At 36.4% G+C, this 26,830-nt stretch overlaps 1 protein-coding gene across 1 annotated transcript in view; it reads right to left on the bottom strand.

Annotated features, from left to right (window-relative positions):
- Positions 1-25,929, bottom strand: part of LOC131666086 (cell adhesion molecule 4-like) — a 143,572-nt gene extending 117,643 nt beyond the window's left edge. Inside the window, 5 exon segments of the mRNA XM_058938449.1 lie at positions 6,967-7,180; positions 22,388-22,534; positions 23,481-23,554; positions 25,847-25,892; positions 25,894-25,929. Of these exon segments, the coding sequence (XP_058794432.1) occupies positions 6,967-7,180; positions 22,388-22,534; positions 23,481-23,554; positions 25,847-25,892; positions 25,894-25,929 (517 nt within the window).
- Positions 25,930-26,830: the final 901 nt, after the last annotated feature.

The raw sequence follows: 26,830 nt of genomic DNA, 5'->3' as shown, positions 1-26,830 counted from the left end.
GGGTAAATTTAAAAAATTCTACCTACTCTCGCGTATGACGCTCGACAAATCCATAAATTTCGAGCGACACGCGCTCTAAGAAGTCACAGGTGACAATAAAAGAGAGACAACGATTGTAGTATCGAGCTTTAACTCGCACGTCCTGTGAATAAATCAAGACTTGCCAATATGAGCTTTTTTATTACACGCGCACTCAGATACTTCGAACTCTATGTATTCACCAAAGTATAAGTCCGGCTTAAGCATTCTGTATAGTTTTTCCTCTCACTCGGATTTTCGTGCCAATACCTTTTGTCGATTATCGATTTGTGCGCTGTAATCTTCGTTGCCTTGTGCAGAGGATGAACTTGATGGAATTTGAAGAGGATTAACTTGGCCAATGCGTCTATCGATGAAGTTTTTAAAAAGTGACATTTTACCCGATTGTTTCGGAAAAATAGAAACCATTTGAATGTAAAAAGATTTATCCAATAATATTCGCAGAAATAAAATATCTTTTGCGTATTCCATAACCGAACTTCCTGTTTATATTTTCAAACGAAACTTATACGCTTTCACTTGTATCGTTTGACTTTATTCTCTAACATACATACACTTCTGATTGTCTTAAAAGTTTATAAGTATTGTTCCAAAAGTAAATGCGTCATCATATTTCTTTTAATGATTTAACTTCAAAACCATGTTAATAAAAAGCTTAACAATGTCACTCATCGAACACATCGATATCACGTATTTATTTCATTAAACTTTCATCGTGTCCCCAGCAGCAATAAACTAACAGCATACAGATTACTGAATCTGAATATACCAACCAATCATCCGAACCCCGTGGAGTATACACTAGCACCCAGCAATCAAATTACGCCGTGAATACATATATCGAGAGCAGAGAGAGGGAGAGAGAGAGAGAGAGAGAGGGACAAAACGCGGGCAACTTTGCGTTGCAGCACAACACATTATCATGTAAATATCCATCTGAGCATCGTCGTCGAGTGCATTAAGCCGCAAGCTTGAGAGGATCAAAGCGTGACGGTTATCGCGCTACTGGGATTAGACTACCGAGTTGCGTACCGTCCATAATTAATTGTCCCACGTCTTATATGCTCGTCGACAGAAAAAAGTTAAAAGTGAGTTTACTGTTTTCGTCATTACTTTAGATAATTGCAGGATTTTTAATTTGAAAAAAAATTATTACTCATTTTAATTATAAAAGCAATACTGTAATTAATCATTGATATAAGATTATATCAATAACGATACAATTGATTGGACAATGGTTTTTGCAATGCGGCAATCTCTGGACATTCGTGTCGTTAATTACAGTAAAACTATGCAGCTCAAAATGTCGAAAATTCATCAAAGAGTTGTTGGAAATCAGAGATTTTTATTCAGCAAATTCCGTTCATTCGGATTGATTTTAACGAAGCCTTTTCTGCTACGCAAATATGGACGCACAAAGTACAGCTCATAGAGTGGTTGAAATTCACTTGAAAGGAGAGATTTTTATTCGCTCGATCAATACTTTATTTGACTGAATCAATTAAATTAAATGGATAAAATAATAATGGAAAAATTAAATATAATGAATGAATTACATTTCCAGTATCAAAGATTTATTGCTTAGATGTTTTTTAGATATATTATATGAGGTGATTTTTTGTTTAATAACCTTTAATAATGAAATCATTGGGCAAAAGAATGGCCATGTAATAGAGTATTACGGATAAATATTGTAGAGAAATGTTCAAAGCAATCACTGATACAGCACTTGCACTCTGTAGAATCTCTATATAAAAATATACCCAAAGTTGTAAAAAAAGATTGTTTCTCGTTCTCTGTCGCCACAATATATCCTCGAGTGGTCATGTACATTCTTCAAGGCGTGAAAGAATGTTCCAGGGCATAAATCGCTGGGCAACGAGAATTCCAAACGTAACAGCATGTATGTGTCGCGTAACGAGACCGGCAGCTTTTTTCGGACCCACTTTTTTCGGGTGCGCCGCTGACATACGGCCGACTATCGGAAAAGTATACGCTCTGTCCCGTTATTTTTTTAACACCTCTTTTTTTTTGTTGCATATGTCTAACTCTCTTGAAAAAATTGATGTTATGTACTGCTGACGAAATGTTGCTACGGGTTTCACTAAATTTTTTTTATTGACATGTCACCTTCGGATATATTGTAGATTGATATGTTTGGGGTTGGGTATATCAATAGAATAGATGAATGAGATAAGATGAAGAAAAATATGTTGTATCCGAAATGACTGAATGCGATAAGTGACGTAAAAAGAGCTTTCCGTTAAACACGTGACAATTATGAAATACAAAACAGAGAAAGAAATATTGAAAATTGTATTTTCAATTACCAGATTACACACATAGTAAACAGAATTGTTCCGTACGACCGAGTATAATTTAACCGTGGTTTGCTTGCAACGAAATCAAGATGCTTGTGTCAAAATCGAAACTCGTGCCGACGATGACGTGTGCCTGAAAGTTTTAATTTTCATAGTGTGTTTCTATTTCAAATTTCTCTCTTTGTTCCATGATTCATAGCTGATATACGATACAACTTGTATACGCATACAAAATCCGATAAAGCCTTCGCTCTCGAATCTACGACCGTACAATCAAGTGTCGCCGAGCCGACATTCGAAAAATTCTTCGGAGAAGAAAAATAAATTGCAACGAAATGTACGCGATTATGCCATCTTTTAATATTGTCTCTGCGCCTTTTTTAGATTAAGTTTGGCTTGTAAAATGGCAGGCTTTTTCCTCTCAGACGGCGAGGTTTTTTATGACGGCTATTTATTTAAGTTTTGTTTAATTTTAAACCGTTTCACGTTTTCTATGCGATTATAACTTGTAACCTTCGTAGTATTAATCACCTAGACATAAGCTGAATGAGTGAGCGCAATCATAATTTTATTGGCGAAAATTATTGTGAACCGAGCGATTAAAACTATGCAGAATGATGTCGGCCGACGCGAGCTGAATTATAACAAACATAGAGTAGAATTTGATCGGAAGGAGAACCGTACAATTGCCACATGTCATGTTTAAACAAAAAAAATACAAAAATCTACTACCACCTGCTCTCAAGCTCGCAACTCGAATCGCATGCACATCCATAGATCGGATGGGAGCCATGCATACCACAATATATGCAACCTCGAATATTTATCGTGCAAAGGCACACCACCTTCGAATATTTATTGCGCAAAGGCACATCATTGTTGAATTTTTATATATATAAAACCCAAATGATATGCTGAAAACGAAAATTGACGCCTTCCACCTCTAGATCCCTTTGAGGGGAAGAAAAGGATGGGAGAGAATAATGCTTTGGTTTTTCGGCTCGTTCGGCATCATTCAAGTATTAGTCAGAAAGCTCTTGGCTATCAGCGAGGCAAGTTGTCCTTTCGTTATTAACTCGATTCAAGCGCACTTATAATTTCCGATCGTCTAAAGACATTATTTATTTTTACAATTTGATTTCATTTGATTATTTATAATTAATAAATACTAATAATTTTTTTTGTCATAATAATAAATTAGATATAATTTTGTAATAATTGTTTTTATTCACACTACTCTTATCGCGAACAAGAATCTTCCGAAAATACGTCAATGCGACAACTCTAACGCGAAAAAAATGCTTTGGTTTTATAGCTAACATCAGTTATGCGACGCACAATAATCGTCGCAAAGATAAATATATCGTTATACACTGCCGGAACAATAATGATCAATTGTAAACGCACGTGTATGCCCTTCGATCAATCATGAAAAAAAAGAAAGAGAAAATATAGGTATACATAAGAGCTTGGGCGCGGTAGTGGTGCTGCACGCTCGCCAAACTATCACAACATTGTCGAGGCGCGCGTAACCGCATAACGATCATTGTTTATGATACAACGGCGAACTAATCGCATCATAAAGAATAAAAAAGCCATTTCGCTCGGAAAGTATGGCAGTTATAAGTAAGTCGCGAATACGCCGCGGAAGCGACAAAAATTTCGCACAGAAGGTCAATAAGATACGGCAAACCAACGGCGGGGCATATAATTATTGAACGTCAAATAATTAGAGCATCCTTCGATCGACTAGAGCTGTTGGCCAGATGAGCGCGCATAATGAGGACTCCGCCCGATAAATTGATTAAACGCGCACTTTCTTTCTCTCTCTCACTGAAAGTGACTCCACTTGATCACGAGCACCGTAAAACTCTCTCTCTCTCTCTCTCTCTCTCCCTCTCTCCTGGAACGATAAAAAAGGAGGGTGGAGCGGGAATGCCTCCGGAAATTAAGTTCCTAACTATTTGAACGAGTGCCAGTATAGAACTTGGCCCAGGTGAAATTATTTCCGGCCACCCAAGCTTTTAATTGTGCGGGTGTCTTTTTTTCTCTCCGTTGAAACGGAGAGAAAGAGGCCGCTCGTTACTGCTGTTGCGACAACATTAAAATTACAATACAGGATGTGTGAGCTGCTTTCTTTTTCTTACGAGTTATTAATGAAGTGGCCCTCCTTGGAAGCTTTTTAATTGCACTTAAAGTGATCAAATTAAAATATCGCCTGTTTGTGAATTCAATTTTCTCGCTGCCTTTCAGTACTTTAGCTCGTTCAATGATTAATGGACCGAACAAAGTTTTGTTATGACATTCCGCACGCGCGCGCATGTGTGTATATGTGTCTGTATGTGTGCGCGTGTTATTTTGTTCGAATATTTCATAAGCGCAAAAATACTTCATGAGTACAACGTTCATCGACTTATTAGGCGTGAGGAAATCACTTGGCGATGACGCCGCCTACATTCCGCATGTGGTGTGACTGACACTTTGAAAGCTTCTGAATATACATGGTTATTTTGAATGAAATCATATGACGCTTGATACAATTTTCATTTAAGTGGAATAGGTCGTAACATGATCAGACATTTAATCAACGTAAAGATAATGCATTGAAAATTGTATATTAGTTAATGGTGTGACAGCATAACAGCAAGACGGTTCACATAGCAAAAACAACAGAAAATATTTGTAATCAATACTGAATTTTGACATAAGTATGCAAATATAGTGTTTTCGTCCTTTAAAAAAACACAAGTTAATTAACAGGATGTCAATTATTGGGGGAGAAAAGAGAGTCATTCATTTATTCACCTTACCTGCTTTACAAAAGAGCAAACTGAGAAGCAAGTTGAGAGCGAATCCGACAGACTGAAAGATATATACCGCGCAAAGAGGCTGTATTCCAAGTTGCACAACAGTCTGCGTCGTTAGCGAGAATTTAACGCCAACGCGGGTGGCATAAGCTCTCGCTCGGAACTTCATAATCCCTCAAGGTAGTTTACCTCGCTCTTTTCTTTCTCTTTTTCTTTTTGTTCTGATCCGAAACCTTTGCTCACCAAAAATTAGATTCTTTAGCATTAAAAAAGTTTGGCAAACAATTGTGAGATGCACTTGTGAGACGCGCGCCGCGGGCAATCTTTTCGGCTTTTCAAACTGTTGAGTAATGCAGAGTCACCGGCGCCTTGTAAATTTAGTCATGGGGTGGGGAATTACACTGGGTTAGCGTAAGAGCTTATAGTAGTTGCTCGAGACTACGCTTTTAGTAGCTTTGATGCTAAGCTATGAAATCGCTTTTGGTTGATAAACCTATTTTTCAAATTTAGTCATGTTGCCGTTTTAATTAAAATTTCGAATGACCCGCTTTACGATTGATATTGAGTTTCTCAGTTTTCTCTTTTTGAGTTATCAATATTAATCGAAATATTGAACTATTACGGTGTTAAAACATAATTTTGGCATATCGTTAGCATTTTTATAAAATATTCGGAGGCGCTATTAATAAGCTTTCTTTCAATAATTTAGACAATAATTGTACTATAGCTCTATTCACTATTGATGATTGATCGATAATCGGAAGTTCGTGAAAAATAATGAATTGTCGTGCTTCATCGAATCCAAAACATTGCAATGCTTTCGTTATTTTCCATAAGAAAAGTAACTTTCTTATGTGGAATATCAACAGCTTAATTCGTTAAAATTTTACAAAATAGTCATATAACGTATCAAAACAATGCCAACATTATTCGTCAAAAATGTAATATTACATCTAATAAGTATAAATAGCGTTGGGTTATTTTTGATCCGATGAAAAATAAAATACACTTCGTGACGGTTTTTACGAAAAATGTAACAATAAACATTGTCGTTACATTATTTTTCAAATCGCTAAATATAAGTAATTATACATTGGTTACAAATGAAAATTCCAATTTAGTCTAACATAATTGCTTTTTATTGTGAATCAAATCTATAAATTAAAAGAAAAACGAGATGATTATAATTGAAAAGTGATATTCTAGCGCAGCGTCGATTTTTTAAATCTCATGCCGTTTCATTGATTGCTAAGAGACACCAACGATGAGCCAATTACGTGGAATGGACACGATGCTTGCGTACGAGACGTCGTTATATACACGAACGAACGAGCCTAACGATCAGCGTGCGTGATTTACGAGTGCGAACGGAAAGAGGAGAGCCCACTCGACATTCTTCCTATGTGTCTACTCCATTACGCAATGGAATACTCTTTTTCTTTTATTACATGCGGATTTTTTTCGATTTTATTTCTTCCCTTATTTATCGTTATTCATTCATTTTTTTGGAGATTCTGCTCGTTAACTTTAATGAATACCGGGGGTTGGGTTTGCGTTAAGAGTCCTTATGAAAAACAAAAGAATAATATCAAATTGACTTTATTGGATACCATCAAATATTTCACGGATTAAAAATCAATCGATGTATCAATAATTCGCAACAAAAAAATATTTTTCAGTCGATAAAAATAAATGAAAAATCATCGAGACACTCGGGTATCAATCAAACATTCAATCATAAAAGATTGAGTCAATTGAAATAGGTCATTAACGTAAGTGGGCCAGTGCTTGGTACTCACCGGAAACCGTGAGATGAACAGTCCTTACGAGAGGTGGATGAGCACTGACTTGACACTCGTAGGTGCCAGTGTCTCGTTCGGTTGCCGAGCTAAGCCGTAACCGCCAATTATTTGGCATCTCCGAGTCGAGAGAGAATCGAGAGTCACTAGAGTACGTCTGCTGGCCGAAAGTTAGTAGGTGTAACTCCTCGCCACGTCTTCTTACCCAAGACACCTGCAATTTGACAAGTATTCGTTGTTATTGTTTTGACATTCTTGGAAACTCAAGTGACTCAAATTTTTCCAATAGTTATCGATTGTTAGTTTTATCGAGTCATAAACAAACGTAACTCTCTTAATAGCGTCGTCATTAAGAAAAATCGTATTGAAATTGTAAATAAAAGCTGTAATTGAATCATTCGATTAGGCAAAGAGGGAAATTGTTATCAGTCGTCGGACGAAGAAGAGAAAAAAAGGCGATATCTCCGTCAACTCTATATTACTTTAATCTACATAGATATTTCTATATCACTTAGATTGAATAATTCACTTATCGCGAGTCTTTCGCAAAGAAAATCAGGCTCGTGCAAGGGAAAAAACTGGGTCAACCCGATTTTCGCGTGCGATATCGTGCAGTACGAGATAAATAGAGAGAGAGAGAGAAGGAAAAATATTCGTTCCCCGGCGACGGTGTGACAAATGCGCGGACACGCACTCTCTCTCTCTCTCTCTCTCTTTCTCTCTCTCGCATTGAAGAGATACCGAAGGGAGAATATTGAATTACGATGTAATATATTTTCCAATGAAATCCTGCGCTTTGACGGACCTCTCTAGCGGGACACAGCACCGGCACAGGCCGTCATGTAAATCAACCTCACAGGAAGATATTCACGGGTCACAAAAAAAGACGCAAACTCGCTGAGTCCTGTTGAGGTTTTCGGTTAAAATTTCATATACTTCAACAATAAAGTTTGTTATATTGTCGTACAAATAAAATTATAAGAAAAGCTTTTTTTATCACACTTAATACTTTCTATTTTTTGTGATGAGCTAGAAAAAGTTTGCAAATCTATTTTATGATTCTTCATTATTCTTTGATGAATTCATCTAGGAAGTAAAAAAAGCGTATTCAATTGGAAACGAAGGCAGCATTTTATAATCGAAGTATAATCTGATTGGGGCATGGATGACATGCAAGTCAAAAGCAGGCAACAAACAACAGTTCGTCTTTTTCGAAACGAAAGCTCGGCGCGAGAGGACAAAAACAATTCCAGCAGCGTAAACTTGCCGGGCGCGGCATTTCAATTCCAAACCCACAAACGAAAACGAAATTTACGGGCTCGTGAAGTTTGACGCGCAGGCACGAATGAAAAACAAAAAAACATTTAAAAAAGGAGTAACGCATCGCTCACTCGAGTATAGTTCTTATCGGCAGAAAGGGAACGACGCTTTTATGAAATTTCAGTTCTTTCTCTCACACTCAAAAGCGACAGACGCGTAATGAATTATATACGCGCGCGCACTGCGCCATTCTTTTGCTCTCCCAACTTGGCTGGTGAGCGCGAGAATGTTAAAGAATCGTTAGGCAATTTTTTTTTCTCTGAATAGAGTTCACTGCGCCGCAGTCGTTTGTCATTATTATAAAGGGCTCAACGGTGTATAATACGTGCCGAATTTAGCATCAAAGGAGCTACTTTTCTATTGTTTAGTTTCGACGTCGCCACGTAGTTTCTTATCTTATTTAGAAAGGAGAGAGAGAAAGAAGTCCATTGTAAGTTGCACGTTTGAATCTTATCGTCGATGCTGAAACTAGTAGGACCATGAACGAAAATGGCGCTCTCTGAGAAGGCACTCTACCATTTGCAATTCGTCGCTATGTTGTTAAGTAGCCGGCATGTACAGCATACATTAAAACGAAAAAATACACGAGAATGTATTTATTAAAAACTACGCAAGAATAGATAAGTCGAATAAAAAAATTGAAAGCTTAAAAAAATAAAAAGATATTTTCAATCTACATTATAAATGGACTTGGATTAGGACTGGGTAGAGAAAATTGAGTTCACTGCATAATCGCTATCTTGATAATGAGCTACGTGCTCACTCAGGGATTATAATGAAAAAAATTACTGCACGTTAATGAAAGAAGAAATAACGAGAGTCAACGAAAAAAATCTCATCAAAATCTTTGCTTATTTCACCAGTTATTAAGCTTTGCGTTAAATTACTTTAATATTAGACGAAGCTCGCGCACCAAGTACTCTTTCGCCAGTTCATTCAACTAACTACCTAAAGTTAACTTTTTTCTTTCACTTAAAAGTCTGAAGTGTTCTCCGAAATACTTCCATAGCCAATTTATTTTTCTAGGAACTCAACTTATGCGGAATATAACTTGCATTACACTGCAGTCTTTTATATTGAGCAATATTCAAATTGTGTCAAAATAAGAAAAACCTAGGAGGGATATTTTCGCATGCGTGCGTGGCAGCTCTTATGAATAAAATTCAAATTGATCGATTAAAGTACTCGAAAGCAATAAACGCGCTCGTCGACAATAACGCCACGACGTGGCGAGAGAGAGAGGGAGAGAGAGAGAGAGAGAGAGTGTGGGAAAAAAATTTCCATTCCAAGCGCCCCCCGCGCCGATGGAAAAAAAAGTCTGACTCGATAAAAAGGCGCGTCAACGTATGCGAGTGTTTTCCATGATGGGAGCGCTGCCAATAAAACGCGCATCGACGCACACTTATGTAACGATGACAAGAGACCATGCTGAAAATAGGTCAAAATCTGGCGCGTCGCGTTAGTTGTTTCCGTCGAGCGATACATAAAAAAAAGGGAGGGGTTACGTTGCGTGACCAGTTATCGTAAAGCTAAAAAAATTCTCCGGTGATGTATGTGATGTTTTCGTTTGGCAGTTCCTCGAGATGCAAGTGAAAAACGCTAACGAGCTCGTTAGAAAGATTACGGCACAACAAACTTGTTATGATGCAGTTGGAGAGGGTTGAAGTTATTTCAATTTTTATTATTTCAGCTACGTTTTACGGATAGGTATTCCGTTTTTTAGCGATCCTTCTTCTATTCGATTTCATGACAAGCAGAACAACGGATTTTTTACTTGCCAGTGTGCTTTGTATTTACGCCGTGACGAGAAATTCAGAACGCGCAAGGCATCACTTCATAATAAATATACTGCAAATAAGAAAATGTTATCAAATCAAACACTATATCAGCAGTAAATTCATAAATTCCTAAAATCTTCTTTTAGTTTTTTTGAAATGTTCATTTTACGGCTTATAAATTTCATTCTAAGAACAAACTACTGCACGTTATATGTCAGAGAGAAGCCAGAAATAATCCAATAACTCAATTTCATGCAAATTTAATAAAGCTTCATCATATTTTTCGCTAATCTGAACTTTACATGTTATCAATTTAAACTTTTAAAACCTGAGGAAAGCAAAAACAAATCATGCTAATAGTCAAGCCACAGGATATCGTGAAAACTGCATCGTCGAGGAACATCTCGATCAATCAATAAAAAGTTGCCGTTTATCTACGCAAGGCACAAGCTGCTGCGTTAGAGATAGCTGCTCGATTTGAATAGCGACGTAATATCTCCAAAGAGAAAAGTGTAAGTAAAACGAGCGAAAAAGCAATTGTTCGTGACTAAAATGCCGGGAGATCTCTCGAATGCAGAGAGAGAAAGAGGGAGAGAGAGAATGGCAGCAGTGGTGAAATCGAAAATTGTTAAGCCGTCAGGCTGGCACTGCGACCATAAATTACACGGCCAGCAAGTCGGATTTATTGCATGAATTCTTGGTCTTTTCCAAAAGGAGAGTGGGAGCGCGCGCTAACTCTCGACGCGGACAAATGGCTCATAAATTAATTCGTAGCACGCCAAAGCTTCCTTCGAAGCTGCTGCTGCTACTCAACCTTATCCCAATTGATTAATCCGACACGCCCTGCCTACTTAACCCTTTTCTACGAGAGCGGCGCAAGCGCGTGTTCGCCTTGTTTCAAGACCAGAAATTTAAGCACGATATACGCCTACGATCGTGAGCGGTTAAGGGATTTGGCTTAGTCAGACTTGTATCGTATATGTGAGCGTATTGTGCGGACTTTATTTGTCACAGTGTATACTTTCTCGGACTTTTGATAATAATGCGTAATCTTAGTTTTATTATAATCCTTACTGAAGAACAACGATGATTGTCGATTCGTCGCTTATTCATAGATATGGCAAATGTCGTTAAAGCAGTAAGATGTCAATTATTATTACTTTATGGAAGCTTAATCTATAGTAATAATAGAAAATAATAGTGACACTGCAATAACAAAAGCTTTACGTTACTGTGAGGCTGTAATTAAGAGCATAACACTACCGAGGGGACAAAAGTTTATTAGTTTCTATGTAAAAGTTTTATGAAAAAAAAAATTAATGAAACTTTATGAAGTTCTTCTGGCAAAGGCACGAGGACAAGGCGCGAGTCTTGAATTCTGATGTCTGCACTCAAGTATTTTTTTCTCTGTCCTCCAGTCATTTTATATGAAATAGCAGTTCTCCATCTTAATACTATGAACCCTCATTCCCGCAAAAATATAGAGCACACTAAGCTTATCCCTCGCAATTACGTAGCTGTGACCTTGCTATACTTTATGACATTTTTCGATCTTTTCTTACATATCCTCCATGGAAAGAATTAACGATGCTTCATCAATTCAAAGCGAATATTCTTATGCGACATCAATAAGTGGGTCCATAATAGACTTTTTCCATCAGACTTAAATTAAATTACGATGATACATTGGAATTTCACCTCACCAAATATTCGCCTCAAGCTATCAGAAGGAAACAAACAAATAAATAATTTACGATTCTCAACTCGATCAATTAATCAAAGAAACATCATTCAACCAAAAAAGTCAGCGTGAAGTGTGTATCCGCAGACGTATAAGAAAAACAAAAGTTTTTAACAAAAGTGGAGGGAAAGTGAGAGAGGGAGAGAGAGAGAGAGAGTACGTGAGCCGTTAATTCGACGCCAACTGAAACTCTATCTGCTTATAACTTTGGTTGGAAAAGTTGGCAGCTGCCCGCGGGCCAATTTATAACAGTTTCGCGCGATCCGTCTTCGGCCGCCTGTGCCATGTCAACACAACACCAGAGCAAGAGTGAGCAACGAAGCTAACTCTCGTGTCTCGTTCTATCTCGTGCAAAGATGCGGTCGAGTAGATTTGCCAACCACAACCGTGCTATGACAACACGTGTGTAACGCTTGTTTTGCTTGTGTCGAACGTGCTCATTGTGAAAACTGTATAACTATTTATTAAACCATTTTCTCGAAAAAGGATATTTGCTTTGATTCACGAACAATATAAATAAAACAGTATCAGTTAACTAAAATTGGTTTTGTTTATGCTATTTTATTACGACTATAAAATATAATGCGAATGAACGCTTTCACACAAAGAGCACCCACTGCTTTTTTACCCTCGATAATTTTTTAACACAAAGAAAAGGATCACAGAGAATCGCAATCCAAATAAACAAATCCAAAAAAACGAAAGAAGCCAAAGAGAGATAGAGATTTAATGTAAAATGTCTGTAAGCCACTCGGCAAAGGAGAATGAAAATGTAAGAGACAAAGGACGTGCGCGCGAGAAAGCGAAGAAGGCAGATGAAGAGGAAAGAGAGCTGGCGTTAAGTGCAAACCTTAATGAGAGCTCGCGAAAATGTTTGCCCAGCCTCGGACGGCGCGAGTAGAAGAGAGGTCAAGCGCCTGCTGCCACGTCGCCAGCCACAATAAATCATCATTCTACCGCGCGTGTTAATGCGCCGAGGCTTTGCGTTTTGTTAAAAAAAAAGTTCTCTTTCCACTGCCGAATGCATTCTGGTTGCAGACCTACGTACTCGGTTGCGATAAGGCTAGTTTTTTCTAAAAATATCACGACAGAGCTGGTGATTCATCGTTACGTGATGGTAATGAGCTGATTTAAGGGGAAGTATAATTGGTTGTTACATTCAATTTGCGATATTCTTCCAATTTATACACGTTAATATAAGTGGAGCTCGTCATTAAATACCACTTTGTTGTAATTTTCATAAAACATGAAACAAATCATCCAACTAATAAATAATAAAATATCTCTTTGAAAACCAATAAAACCTTATCGCGTAGTTCCCACGTTGGTAAAGCATACATTCCATGAAGTTGAATTCATCACAGCGATGTATCGCCAACAGAGCAGCAAGAAGCGATAGGCATAATTCGAAAAAACAGCAGCAAGAGACCACATGGCCCCGAATAATTCACGGCATATACTCAAGTCTACAAACCACGACTGAATTGCTCAGCAGCAGCAGCAGCCTCGCGGTCGTACTTCGTATTTACGATTACCATTATCCAAGTGGAATTGGCTTCTCTCGTGTGGGGGGAAATCGAATTCCAGGACGATGCGGCGGCCTGCGTAGGTAAGTCACCGAATAAAAACGTTGCGCTTCACTGGCTTCTTCTTCGAATATATAGGTAAAATCATAAATAGATAAAAGGATCGTAGTTATCTTTTATTGCGGGACGATAAATGTAAAGCTCTTTGCGAAATGTGACTACGAGATCGTGTTATATTTTGTGTTTCGAATCTCGGTGCAAAAAATTACTTAATTTATTATCTTACAAGTGAAAAGATCAACAGCGATTGTTGCGGGATACAAAGCGAGCAGTTCAATATGAGCATTAAAAAAAAAGCTGTTTCAATTAAACGTAGAAAAAAGTGGGATACCTTGTAGTTACCTCATAAGCTGCACTGTCTTTACCATTTCTCTAATTTCTGTCCACTGTACTACATGCCAAACCCATGTACATCTCTTTCGCTTCGTTTTTAAACTTTTCCAAGCATCTGCTGGTCTTTGTCTGCTTTTTCAAATTCCTTGAAAGCTCTCTTTTCTGTGTCACTTGGAAGATTCACTGACTGATCAAGGGCTTCCATCCCCCCTCTCCTCTCTGTAGATACAATCTTGCTTTTATCTATACAAAGAATTGAGTAAATACGCTTTCTAAGGAGACTTTTCTCTCTTTATTTTTGGAAAACCCAGTACGCTATTCCAATATATGGGCTTTTAGATGACACAACACTAGAGATAATGTGACGGATGTATCCAGCTATTAGATGTATTACATGTTGACCTATACAAGCTATCAATAAATTCTCGGATAATACAACGAAATATATTTATTAATCGAATAAATTGGATGATATTTCTCGTGGTTACTTTCAACTCATTATAGAGTCACTAATCAAAAGGACTATTTAGATACTATTTCAATATTCATCGATATTAAATAAAGAATGCATCGATCGGTCATTGCAATTGTTTACCAGGTGAAATTCTTCATTAGTTACCTAAAATAATTGATACAAAAATAACTTTTAGATCTATTTAAAAATGTCCTTTTGAATTCTAAATCCAACGACACCCTGCCAACATCAGCGTGCTTTTTACAGCCTTGCCAATGAAAAGCAACTACTAGCCAATAGACAAGCCGGACAATTAGACAGCAGCAGTCCGTGAAAAAAGTAGAGGAAGAAGCAACCGCAAGAAAAGATCATTGCTTTCTGTTGGCATCGAGTCAGAAGTATCCGTACACAGCCCGCAGCACGTAGAAAAAAAAAACAAGCAAATATATATCAAAAGGAGAAAAGAGCAAAATTTGCCTGCCGTAACTTCTTGGCAAACATTTGGATGGGGAGCGCGGACAAACAGCGCATATCAAGTGTTTGCGCGCGTGCCATCTCGTTAATTAACCGACGCCATAGGATGATTTATCGCTTGGCGATGATGTAACCCTTTCCACCTACCCACGCGCACACGAAGCCCAATTATGGCCATAATACCAGCCAGCGAACGCCTGCAAGCCGCTTGATTACGCCCGGGGACTCGTGGAATTCTGATGGCGCTTCGCACGCGCACACCACGATGTTTTTATAGCTGTGAGGCAAGAGCGATTTAATGCCTTCGTGCTAGCTATTGTTGAGAAGCGAGCTGTGGGTTTTACGAACCCTCGTGTCGAAAGCCAATTTCATTGGATTTTCGATGCGCGTTTAATAGCTTCCTTTTTTTTATCATTTTGCTAATTACGTTAGCTATGCAACTTCCTGATGATCTAATAACATCTACCGTAATTAAATTTCACCATGGAAAAAAAATTATGAAAAAATAAAAAGGTTGAATGACAGTTATTGTTCAAGGGGGCTTGAGTTGAAATAGTTAAAATCAACAAAATTCTTTAAAATTTTATGGCTTTTTAGTCATGGAAAAAAGTATAAAAATACATAAGTTGTTAAATCAACGAAAAGTTAGTCTAAGAACTAAACTAAATAGCAGACATGAAAAACCCCGCATTGCGAGGAAAAAACCTGCTATTTTATAAATATTAATGATTGAAATGAAAATTATTAAAAAATACCGAAAAAAAAATTAAAATAAAAAAAATAATATTGAGTTAGACACTCTGTACAAAGAAAACATAAAACTACAAAACGAGTTGTTTTATATGCTATACAGCACAGTTTCCAATTGACACCGCAGTGGTGTCGGTTATCTTAGTCGCGCATGTAGCTTGCGTATACTTTCGATCTCACGAATAAAATAATAAAACTAGAGAGCAGCTGCATTACTATTTTTTTGTTGCACGAAAGTGAATAGTTATGGAGTGTATAATTAAACATTGTCAATTTGAGAAAGTAATTATTGCGTCATATATTGCATGGTTTGCAAATTGCCAGTAAGTCTTTGTTTTCATCAACAAGTTCGAATCTAAAACATCCGCTCTACGCAATAATAATCATCTTGAATTTTCTTTTATGTATAATTGCATTGAAAGTGGGTCGTACAGCAGTATTTCGGTGACGCATCGATACAACGAAGGATGGTTTGCGACTTTTGAACTATCTCTCCATTGAAGTAGAAATCCGATGTGAGAAAGAAGCATAGTCAAAGATACAAGTACACCTTTGCTCGGAACCGCGACTTTTTTTATGATTTTATTAATTTGGTTGACCGGTCAAACTGATTTCTTTCTTTATGCCTTAAACGTAACTATCTGGATTGACACACGACTCGGACATTTCTAAATTTTCTTTTCGACGCTCTATGCGCGTGGACTTAACTTACACAGACTCGGGGAAGCAAAAAGGTACTTCAAATCACGTCTCGCACACGCCGTATCGAAAAATCAAGTTAGGTACGTGTGCGAATAAGTGATTTCACCCCCCGTAACTTCGCTCGGATGGGTAAGTCCTCACAAAATTCAAAATTACTTTATCGCATTGATATCGAAAAATGTACTACAACATTGAAAATACACAACGAACGCAAAATTTGTAACACCTCAAACAGTAACTCTACCATCATCTCTTAACTATTCCGACTTGGACTTTTCACATACAAAGAGCTGTTCGCATAACCCATACTATACGTAGTCCACAGACGATCAGATAGAAGCGGGCTTCAGTGAGCGTCGTCTCTGCGCGGAACAATGATAGGCGACTTAGCGCCGCTGAAATTCACGCACCACAGTGAAGCAGAGAGAGAGAGAGAGAGAGGGTTTTCCGTAACCCTAAGCCTTGGCTAAATGACTCCGTGCGGCTAAGCCAAGTTTAGCCCGAACCTAGTGCGGCCAGTCACCTTAATCTCTAGGTCCCCAGCAGCATGGTTTACACCGAGATTACCCACGGCCATATGTAGAACGTAAAGACGAACGGCTGCTTGCCACGCTGGAATTTCCACCAAGATCTTTCATTCTCACATATGCAGATGTAAAAGCAATTAAAGTTGGCCCTCGTGTCTGTATTCTTTTCTTAGATTTTATTTTTAAATGTTTGAGATGGGATTCAAAACTATTTTTATTCTTTTTATTCTTGCGAGTTCCTTTTCAAAGCAATGCTTCCGAGACATTTTTCAGTAACCAAATTTGCCACGAAAAGAAAAATTGCGATATGCGCTTACAGTATTTTGGTATTTGGAAGGTCGGATGGAATATTTCGTCGTATTCGTTGAAATTTGATCCTTACAACATTCAGCTGCAGCTTTGCGATTAACCAAGCTTCAAAAGTTATTTTATCACCTTTCTAAAATGTTTCTGTCAATATTTCTTTCGATAATTGAGCACTATTGTACCTCCTTACACTCCTGTATTGCGTTCTAATATTGAAAAAATATTTGTTAAAAATTTCAGATAGCCAAAATCGAGATATGTTCTGTTATCGCAAAAATGCGTCTTACAATATAACGGATAGTGCAGGTATAGTGGAAAGTGAAGTGCAAAGTTTGATAATAATTTGCACTGGTCGTGAATTATTTATATCTTAGGGGAAAGTAACTAAGACCGAGATAAGCGCCACTTCCATGTTAAAAGGTCAATTTCGTCGTCTAACCTCACAGTCTCTTCCTATATATCAGTATCTTAAATATTGTTTTTAAAAAATTGTTTATAAATTTAATCATCAGCGAAATTTTGCAGCGATTACATAGAAGCATGGGCAAAATATTTTATAGTTCATCAAAATTTAATTAATTGTTGCTTCATTTTCTAATTGTCACTAAAAGAAAATTTCTCGCTGGTTTATACATGTTTCCGAAGCAAAATATCACGCAAGAAAAGGACATCTAATCCATACACGAATTTTAAAGCAGCGAGGTGAAAAAGCACACACGGGGAAAAATCAACGCTCTCAATAAATAATCCCCGCCGCAAGGGTGGTAAGTGTAGGATATCGCGCAAAAGGTATAGGGTAGTGTAGGCTTTTATCGGTCTCGGCTGGCGCATTACGCGCGGAGTAGGATTAGCGAAGATTTAAATTTGCGCGCCTAACAATTCCCTGCGAAACATCCCAATCTCTCTCTCTCTCTCTCTCTCTCTTTCACACGTACCACACATATACGCATGCTGTACGAAAACTCTCGCATGGGAATTCGGTATAATATCGCCGTAAAGTAAATCTGGATTGTTCCGCGGACGCTGCTGTTTGTTTTATTCGCGAGCCCGCGAGACATTTTACATTTTACGAGTCACTCACGGGAGAGGCCGAGCGAAAACTTATGTTATTTTATTATTAAAATTATGTCAAATACATACATGACACCGCTACAGTCATAAAAATAAAGTTTCCGGGTAGCTACGACTTTTGCGAGATGCTGCATGAATTTAGTGTGGGACTCGAATGCCAAAGTCGTTAACGTCGAAGTATATTTTAATTATAAACGCATAGAAACCTTATTTTGAAAACTTGGAAACAAGCGAACAATTTTTATGACTTTGGATTAGAAAACCATTGTTTCCCAGAACTCGTAAATAAGTGAAACGCGTATTGTAGGGAGGAACAAACCGAATTAAACTTGGTAGGTTGCCAAAGTATTACTCACAGTTTATGTATTAATAAAAATTGTATTTGGTACAGACTGAAATATCTGTTTAAAATTTGATAGCTATGATTGTTTAATTTCGAATTATATGAAATCTATTAAAAGAATTACCAATTAACCAATAAGACACTTTTTTTCTTGCAACTGATTTTTCACTTCTCATTGAATTCTTAAAGATTAAATTATTTGTTAACCTGTTGAATATCGGGACAAAACTAAGCAACTCAAAACAGAAATAAAGTAACTTTTAATTTTTCGAGTTCTCTCTTTTTCTCTATCGACTGTTATCGAGTGCAGCTATTTGAGTCCAACGAACCAAAACGCATTTCACCTGAGTCAGCTTTCTACTCCGTCAAAGGCCACGCTTTTATCATTCTCGAGCGTGAAAAATCGCAAAAGAATATCAAGAACAACATTGAACGACATAAACATTCCGCTGCTTTGTCTCTCTTGTGCCCGTGTACACAAAGTGCCGATTTCCGAGTAGTGGACCGTAAGCCGATTACATCTGTCATATTTTTATTTCGTCGATGACCCCCGTTTCATCTCTCTCTCTTTCTCTCTCTCTCTCTCCTCTCTCCCTTTTTTTCTCTCCTACATGGATGAATCTATACAATTTTCCGAATTCAATTTCGAAAATACAGAAAGCAAACTCCTGCGAAATATGCTGCCCATGAATACAACATCTCTTTGTCGCGAATTTTTTCCAGGCTCATATTTTACGGTTGGATGTCGGTTTTTGTGGCTCGAGTGCTATTTTGTATTTTAATAATAAAATGGATAAAGCGATACCATCGACACTTTAAAGGTATTTATTAACGAAAAATGTACTCGAACTATTGTTATATTTATGCTTTGATGATACTCAATATCTTTTTATACTTTTCAAAATAAACTTATATATATATATATATATATATATATATATATATATATAAATGGTTATATATATAATTTATATATATAAATGGTTTATTGAGATGATTTATTTCATAATTAACTAATTCCAATGTTTCGACATCACTATTAAATAACCTCTTCAAAGAAATAGTTTATAAAATGTTTGGTATTCTGTATTATTCATATATTGCTGTACTTTTAAAATATCTTCATTTTTTTAAAGTAAGATCAAATTGTATTTATAATATAACGAAATTAAACTGTCATTATATTTACAATTTACTGGTAATCAGAACATTTGCATAATATTAAAATATTCTTATTTTCAACTGATAGTACGTCAAAATTATAAAAAGTTATGTATAAATATCGTGCGGGTAGGATATCCGATATTTATAAATATCACGTACAGCTATGACATTTTTTAAATATTGAAAATATGAAAATAAATAAAAGATCACAACAATTAATCAATTCTTCAAAAAAGCTATAAATATCGAAAAAATGTAGATGGAATCCATATCATCGCTCCGTTTTGGCTGGCTTAATAATCTCACGACAAGAGTCCAATAGAAGCATTCAAAGCAGAAAAAAAGAAGGCTTTTCCAAAATTAAACAAGGTCGCGCTCTTATCCTGCTGGCAGACAAAAGCACGAAATCCTCTCTCTTACTCTTGAAGTTGCGATCCGATCCGTTTTCTCTCTCTCTCTCTCTCTCTCTCTCTCTCTCTCTCTCTCTCTCTCTCTTTCTCTCTCTCTTTCTCTCTCTCTCTCTCTCTCTCTCTCTCTCTCTTTCTCTCTCTCTTTCTCTCTCTCTCTCTCTCTCTCTCTCTCTCTCTCTCTCTCGTACCTCACTTTCCAATCCTCTCGACCTCGCTGGGAATATAAATTTCATAATCTTATAAACTCAGTGAAGATAAAACTCGAGTAATGTAGGAGACGAACAAAATGCAACGAGCGAAGCTTTTCGCTTTTCTAGGACGCGTGACGGGAAAAGGAAAATTTTACCTCGTAAACTTTATTAGTTTCGAAAACAATTTCTTTCAGCATATTGCTTCGTTTGTTTGTTCGAGAGATAAGATCGAAATATGCGACACCAAAGTTTACATTAACTTGATAATTATTTATAGAAAGAAATATTTGTTTTTCCGATCGAAACAATCTTAATGCATAAATTACAATGAAATCTTTGATTATTTAAACTTGTTATGTAGGTGTAGCAAATTGCAATTTCTTCGGACAGAAGAGGTTGATAAATTCGCAAATACGTAATTCCTTCTAAAACAATTGCCTCTCTGTTGGAATTCAACTACTCGAAAAACTTTGACCTGGCGCGAACGCAACATAGTAGAGAGAGAGAGTGAGAGAGAGAGACTCATTGCTAGGGACGAGACTACGTGAGTTCGACAACTCAATTAAGTCGCCCAAGCTAATTTCGATTGAAGGGGGTGAGCGTATGCAGGTTGGATCGTTCTTCCCTCATAGAAACTTCTCTAGCCAAACTCGAGCTCTTAACGGCTCATTAACATTATCGACGAAGTACTACGGTCACGACGCGATTCCAAGCTAAAGCTTGTCTCCCTCTCAGCTGTTGCTAAGAAAAGCAAATGGCTGTTGATTTTACAACTTACTCCGAGGTGGACTTCAAATGCGGAATTTTCGAATGAAAATTCATGTCGCTTAAGGTATATTGATTCTCTTCAAAGCAACCTTCGATATCTAATCGAAAAATAATATTTTACCTAATAATTGGTGCAATCAGAGCTTTTTATTATTCGCAAATACTCATTTTAAACATATACAAGATCCCATGTCTATTTCATACGTGCGCATACGTTTTCTAGCAAGTTCAGAATAAATATTCAGTAGTTCAAGTCTAAGTGTGGTCAGACAGAGAGCTAAAGTTCAATCAATTTGCTACTACTAGTATGGCTTATAACTATTTTGTAGTTAAATATCACTAAACAATTTCACTCTTGCCTTTCACTCAAAGCTATTATTTATAAACTACTCATCATAGTACTATCGTAAGTACAAAATACGAGAATTATACAAAATACAATTATAGAATTATAGAAAATACAAAATACGTATTGATCGCGTCTAATTAATGTCATGAACTTTGCGATGCTATAGATCACAGGATTACTTAGTAATACGAATCAAATAAGATTTAAATTAAAAAATATAATACATTTTTTAATAATAATAAATAATTGTACGAATTCACAGAACATGCAAATAGGAAAATAATAATTTAATTGCGACTTAAGCTTCTGTTAGAAGATAATTGGTAACGCATATATATTGTAAATTACTTTACAATAATCACAGTACACAAACCATTGATGTACTCGCTCACAGAAAATCAATCAATATCCAAAAAAAAAAGAACAGCCTTGCAGTTATTTGTCCGAGAGTCGTTTAACTGACTTGGTTGTGCGAGCGGAAACCAAAAAAAGTAGAAGAGAGGAACGTACGGCAGTACATGAGAAAAGCTTTTAGATCGAGGGAAAAACAAAGCATCAGCTGACGAACAGAAGAAAGGAGATCGCTGAAATAGAGAGTTAAAAAAAAGAGAACACGTCCGACGTAGTATTATTAATTGCTACGTAATGCGTTTCGCTGCTTCGACACTACGTGAAGGAAATGGAGACAGAACTCGAACGAGCAAGGGAAAAAAAATCCTCTCGTTTATCGGGTACGCGCTAGGAGCGGTGAGCGTAGAAAGAAAATCACAACAAGCAACGAAGCTTTTATATTAATAAATTCTGTACGCACGTCAAAAAATTTTTCACTCGCTGGATTTTAATGAAATAGATTGCTATCGATTATGTAATATTTCATATCGCCAGATTTTCGCGTTTAATAACTCGGTGATTAATTTGATTTATTTCACACTATTATTCCAAATCCAGCGGAAAAAATCATTTTTTTTACCATTGTACAGTATGTCGAGATATGCAATGTCTTTTTCAAATGGAGATCGATGAAAGTAAAATCGAAGTCGCTCTGTAAAAGCATAATTTAAAGGTGATTGATTGAAATGGGAGCATTTGTGAAACGGGCTTCCGAACTGTGCAATTAGTAAACATTATAAAAATGAAAGTCAGCGAAGACTCACTGTTCTCGAGTTGAGATGCTGCACACGGCAGTGAAGGAAGACCTGAGCGCCGAGCTGCACAGTCACGTTGTTGTCTGGATCTTCGAAGAATGGCCGTGGCTCGGGGGTCGCTCCAGTTTCCGTGACCGAGCTTTCTTCTTCATAGACCTTTAATAAACAACGAAAACTATCTATATATCTTTTACCATAGAAAACTCTAGCAAGGATAATTTTTGGGTAAGTAATATTTAAGTAGTCTCGTCAATACTTCTCGTAAAAATTTGATATAGATATTCGAACATACTTTAATTATTTCGCAAAGCTAATAATTTGTTTTCACGTATTAAAAATGAAAATATCGCTACAAAAGAATAGATATTTGTAAGGGACTACTACAGATGTAATTAAAAAGTTCATCTCCTGGTGGTGCTTCATAATTCCACTCTAATTATCCGAATGTCTCCTTACTATGCTTTTTTTATTACTTATTTTATTTACATCATTCAAACATTTGTAAGTTTAAAATTTTTACGGTTGAAAACTTGACGTTTTATAATCTAAAAATTGAATCCATCATTTACGGTCTTTTTCATTTCTCGTGAATTTATTGCAATTGGTATAGAACTGATATTTTCCGTCTCTCGTTAAATGATAAGCAATCGACTGTAAAAACAGCGTAAAAAAATACGAATTCGCATTACAATTTACTCTTTTATTACACAAAAGTTTCTCTTATATCAAACGCGATAAACTTCAGATAAAAGCGAAAATCAAAATATTATTAGCAATCTGAATGAAGACTACAATCTCTAAGCAAATATTTTGCGAAGGATTACACGTCAAATGAAGTCACGTATTTCCAGCGCTCTACGCTTAGTTTCTTCCAAGTCCTGGAACTTTTTAAAAAAATTTTCAACTCTATAATACGCAAGCTGCATGAAAATTTTATCAAACTAAAAAAATAAAACAAACAAAAGTTTGTCGTGATTGGATGCAAGCAGTGATAGTTGACGTGTGTGGGGGTGTGCGCGTCCGCGCGTGTGTGGAATTTGGCGAGTTGATTACAGAACGAGCGGCGCACTTTGAAAATAAATGGCCATCTTAAATCACTCACCTCGGTGAAAGGGGAGCTCAGCTCGTGCCAGAACGACCTCGGTAGATTTTCCATTCCGGGAAATGTCTTTCCACCTGCAATGCAAATGAGACATATATCGTTTTATATCTTTCGTATCATTGTTCGATCAGTTGTTATTTTTCTTTGATTATTCGATTGTCTAATGTTACTCTGTAAGAAATTGGCAGACGAATAGCTAAAACATATGCGGGATTGCCTCAGAGAATGGAGTAAGCTGAACGTAGTTCGATCATTAATTCGAACTGTGTTGTCAATACAAATGAGCGCTATTTCACCGGAGTATACGCTAATGAACGCGGTTGCGTTTGAAATTATATAAATTTGTTACAAGTTTCGCTTTGACCGTATTAAACTTATACCAATATATATAAAATTTTATATATACCAATTTCACACTCAATGATTATTCAGCGGCAGCTGTGAAAACGTAAATAAATGATCGTTGCAATAATTTCAATTAATAATTTTATGTGTAATTAACCATTCTTGTTTATTTAACATTTATGTAATATTAATTCCGTAAAATTTATTCGCAGTTAAATAAAATTTATAGCCACTTGTAAACAACCTTTTACATTATGAGTTAAAAATTTTCTAGAATACACACACGTATTGAAACGCAATTACTGAAATTACTCAAAAAAAAATTCAATAAAACACATAAACGCAGTAAATAACATCTAACTAAACTAAAAGTAATCTGGGATCTGGATTGTTTACGGACCTCTCTAAACTATTAATAATCCATCGATTTAACACTTGGAAATCATCCAACAAAAATCACTTTACTATTTGAAAATAGCAAGCCAGTGACAATGACACACTGTAAGGTGAGCTGTGAGCATAGTAGTGAGAGGGAGAGAAAGAGAGAGACGCCCTCAATCCGGAAAAGCAAACTTCACCACTTGCTCTTATCGCTTGGCGACACACTTCTCTAGACGCATACGCTCGAGACGAACGCCAATGGCGTGAGCGATAAGACCATGCGACGAGCTAGAAGCACGTTGACGTATATCTTTACATTACAATTTAACAAAAAAAATGTATTTGGTTTCAAGTTCAAGGGATTTTTATTTGTCCGTATAAATTGTGCCACAAAGTGTTTGTGCATACTGTTGTTATTGTCGGCTAGGTGTTCGGATATTGGTTTGACTTGGTTTATCTACGATAAAAAATTTAATTCACAGACTGTAAAACTCTTTCACTGAGTTTTTCTAAATGTATTATAAATGCTCTGCAAGCATCGCTATGATCAATATTAGCACTAGCTTTCGATAAATATTTGTTTGATGAAAAATTCGTATTTTCTTTACACAAAGAATTGAAAATAAAATCAACATGTACAAACATGAAAAAAACTCGAATTTTATCGTATGTGAACAATCGTAAAAATTAAAAAAAAAAATCTGTAGGTTTTGCGTTAACCTATACGAGTGCAGTGACGCGTAGGTTACGGGTTACATAGTTTATCTCGGGAAAAAAGAGTTTACCGAGAGATGACTCATTCGAGTCGCGCTTTTAACGCTGAGAAGAGCGCTGACGGGAGAAAGAGGCAGCAAAAGTGTATTTACATCTGGAGTGCGCACACCATGCTGCTCAGGTTCATGTCTCGCACCACTTTCCAGACGGATAACCGCGAGTTAAGCGGAAATTACACGGCACTTAGCACCGGCAGAGAGACTTTAACGAGGCCTAGCCGAATTAACGTATCAGTTGTTTTGCGCGTACTTTCTTCCACTAACCCGAAAATTCGGGCGGATAATCTCGACCTAAACTCCGATCTTGGGAATAGCAGACGAATGAAAATCATAGTGGGATTCATCTTGAAAAGTTACTGTTGAAACTTTCATGACGATTGATAGACACAAGCGCGAATTTGATAAGTACCATTTTTCTGTGGTACATTTAATTTCGAGTCGAATGAGTAAATAGAGAAACATGACTTTTTAGCTTGATATTTTGAATACTTGTGTTTGACACTTTTCCAAATGAGAAAATTTTATTACTTTCATAAAAATTTAATACAGTATGAACGAAATGCACTTTCTAAGCAATTCAATACTATGATGCAGTCATATAATATTTCACGGTAACCTGTTTTGGAAGTTACTAAGATTACTAAGGGATAAGCTTCGAATCCATTAGTGAACTGACTTCATGATATTTAATAGATTAGAAGCGGAGCAGATATTTTTTCTTTCTTCGCATGTTACTTATCTCATAAATTTTCATAAAACTTTTCTGTACTTTTATATGTGATATCAAAAGCTACTTTCACTAACAGTGGATACGATGAATAAAACCAGTTATTTTCAATCCACGAAGATAAAAAACCTTTTACTAACCTGAGGGGATTGTGGCTCTTGATAATCCAGTAAGGTGCATCAAAAAAAACGGCCAACACGGCCGTGTGTCTCTTCAACATCATATCACTTTGTCCAACTCATTTCCATTTGCAGAATTGTCCACTTTTTCCGGCAGTGTAATTCTGAAGATAAAATGCGATTCAAGTTAATTTATAGGTAAAGAAAGTCATCAGTGAAAATGTTTCATACTCCTAGTATAATAATAAATATTTTTAAAAGGATGTATGTTTCGGTCTAATTTTATTTATGTCACTGAATCAAGCACGTTGAATTTCTAGTTTTATGCAAAAGGCATAGATTATGAGCAACAAGAACCTAGATGGACTCATTCAGACTTACGTTTTTCAGTCATTTTCATGAAAATCCATTTAAGTTATGCGGTATAGTTCTTTTAAATAGTAAAATAAAAATTGAAATTAATTTTTGTATATTCAAAGTTGACATGATACCTAAGAAAATTGTTTTCCCAGACGTTCAATCAACTATTTTTAATTTCACAGTTATTCGATAATGGTTATTTTTTTATATATGAACACTACGTTAAACATCCTAAATTAAAAATCTAAAATTTTTAAAATATGTTTTTACACGTGTTTTAGAAAATGTTGATAAAAAATGCGAAAGTTGTATCTCATTTTTGGATGCTTAAGGACTATTTTGAAATTGACACATTAGAAGAACGGTAACAAATAGAACTTTTAGAAATAAGTTATACATGAAAAAAAACTAATAATCCAAATCGTTTCTTTTCATAATTCAGAATTTGCGATTTTGTTTTGAAATTATCATTAACATGTTCAGACTGCATAAAAGTATTTAATTTTTTATAACTGAAATATTCTGATATGAAATCTACTTAAAAGTAAGCGAATGCGCTTGATCAAAAGCACGCGAGATATATTATTTATTAATAGTTGATGGATTGCAAAAGGAGAGATCTGGTGGATGGAGTCACGAATGGAA

The sequence above is a fragment of the Phymastichus coffea genome, unplaced genomic scaffold (assembly GCF_024137745.1).
Source record: "Phymastichus coffea isolate CEN01 unplaced genomic scaffold, Cenicafe_Pcof_1.1 PCOF00056, whole genome shotgun sequence".
NCBI lineage: Eukaryota > Metazoa > Arthropoda > Insecta > Hymenoptera > Eulophidae > Phymastichus > Phymastichus coffea.
Note: the sequence above shows the minus strand (reverse complement) of the source record. Positions and strands in the feature narration are given on the sequence as shown.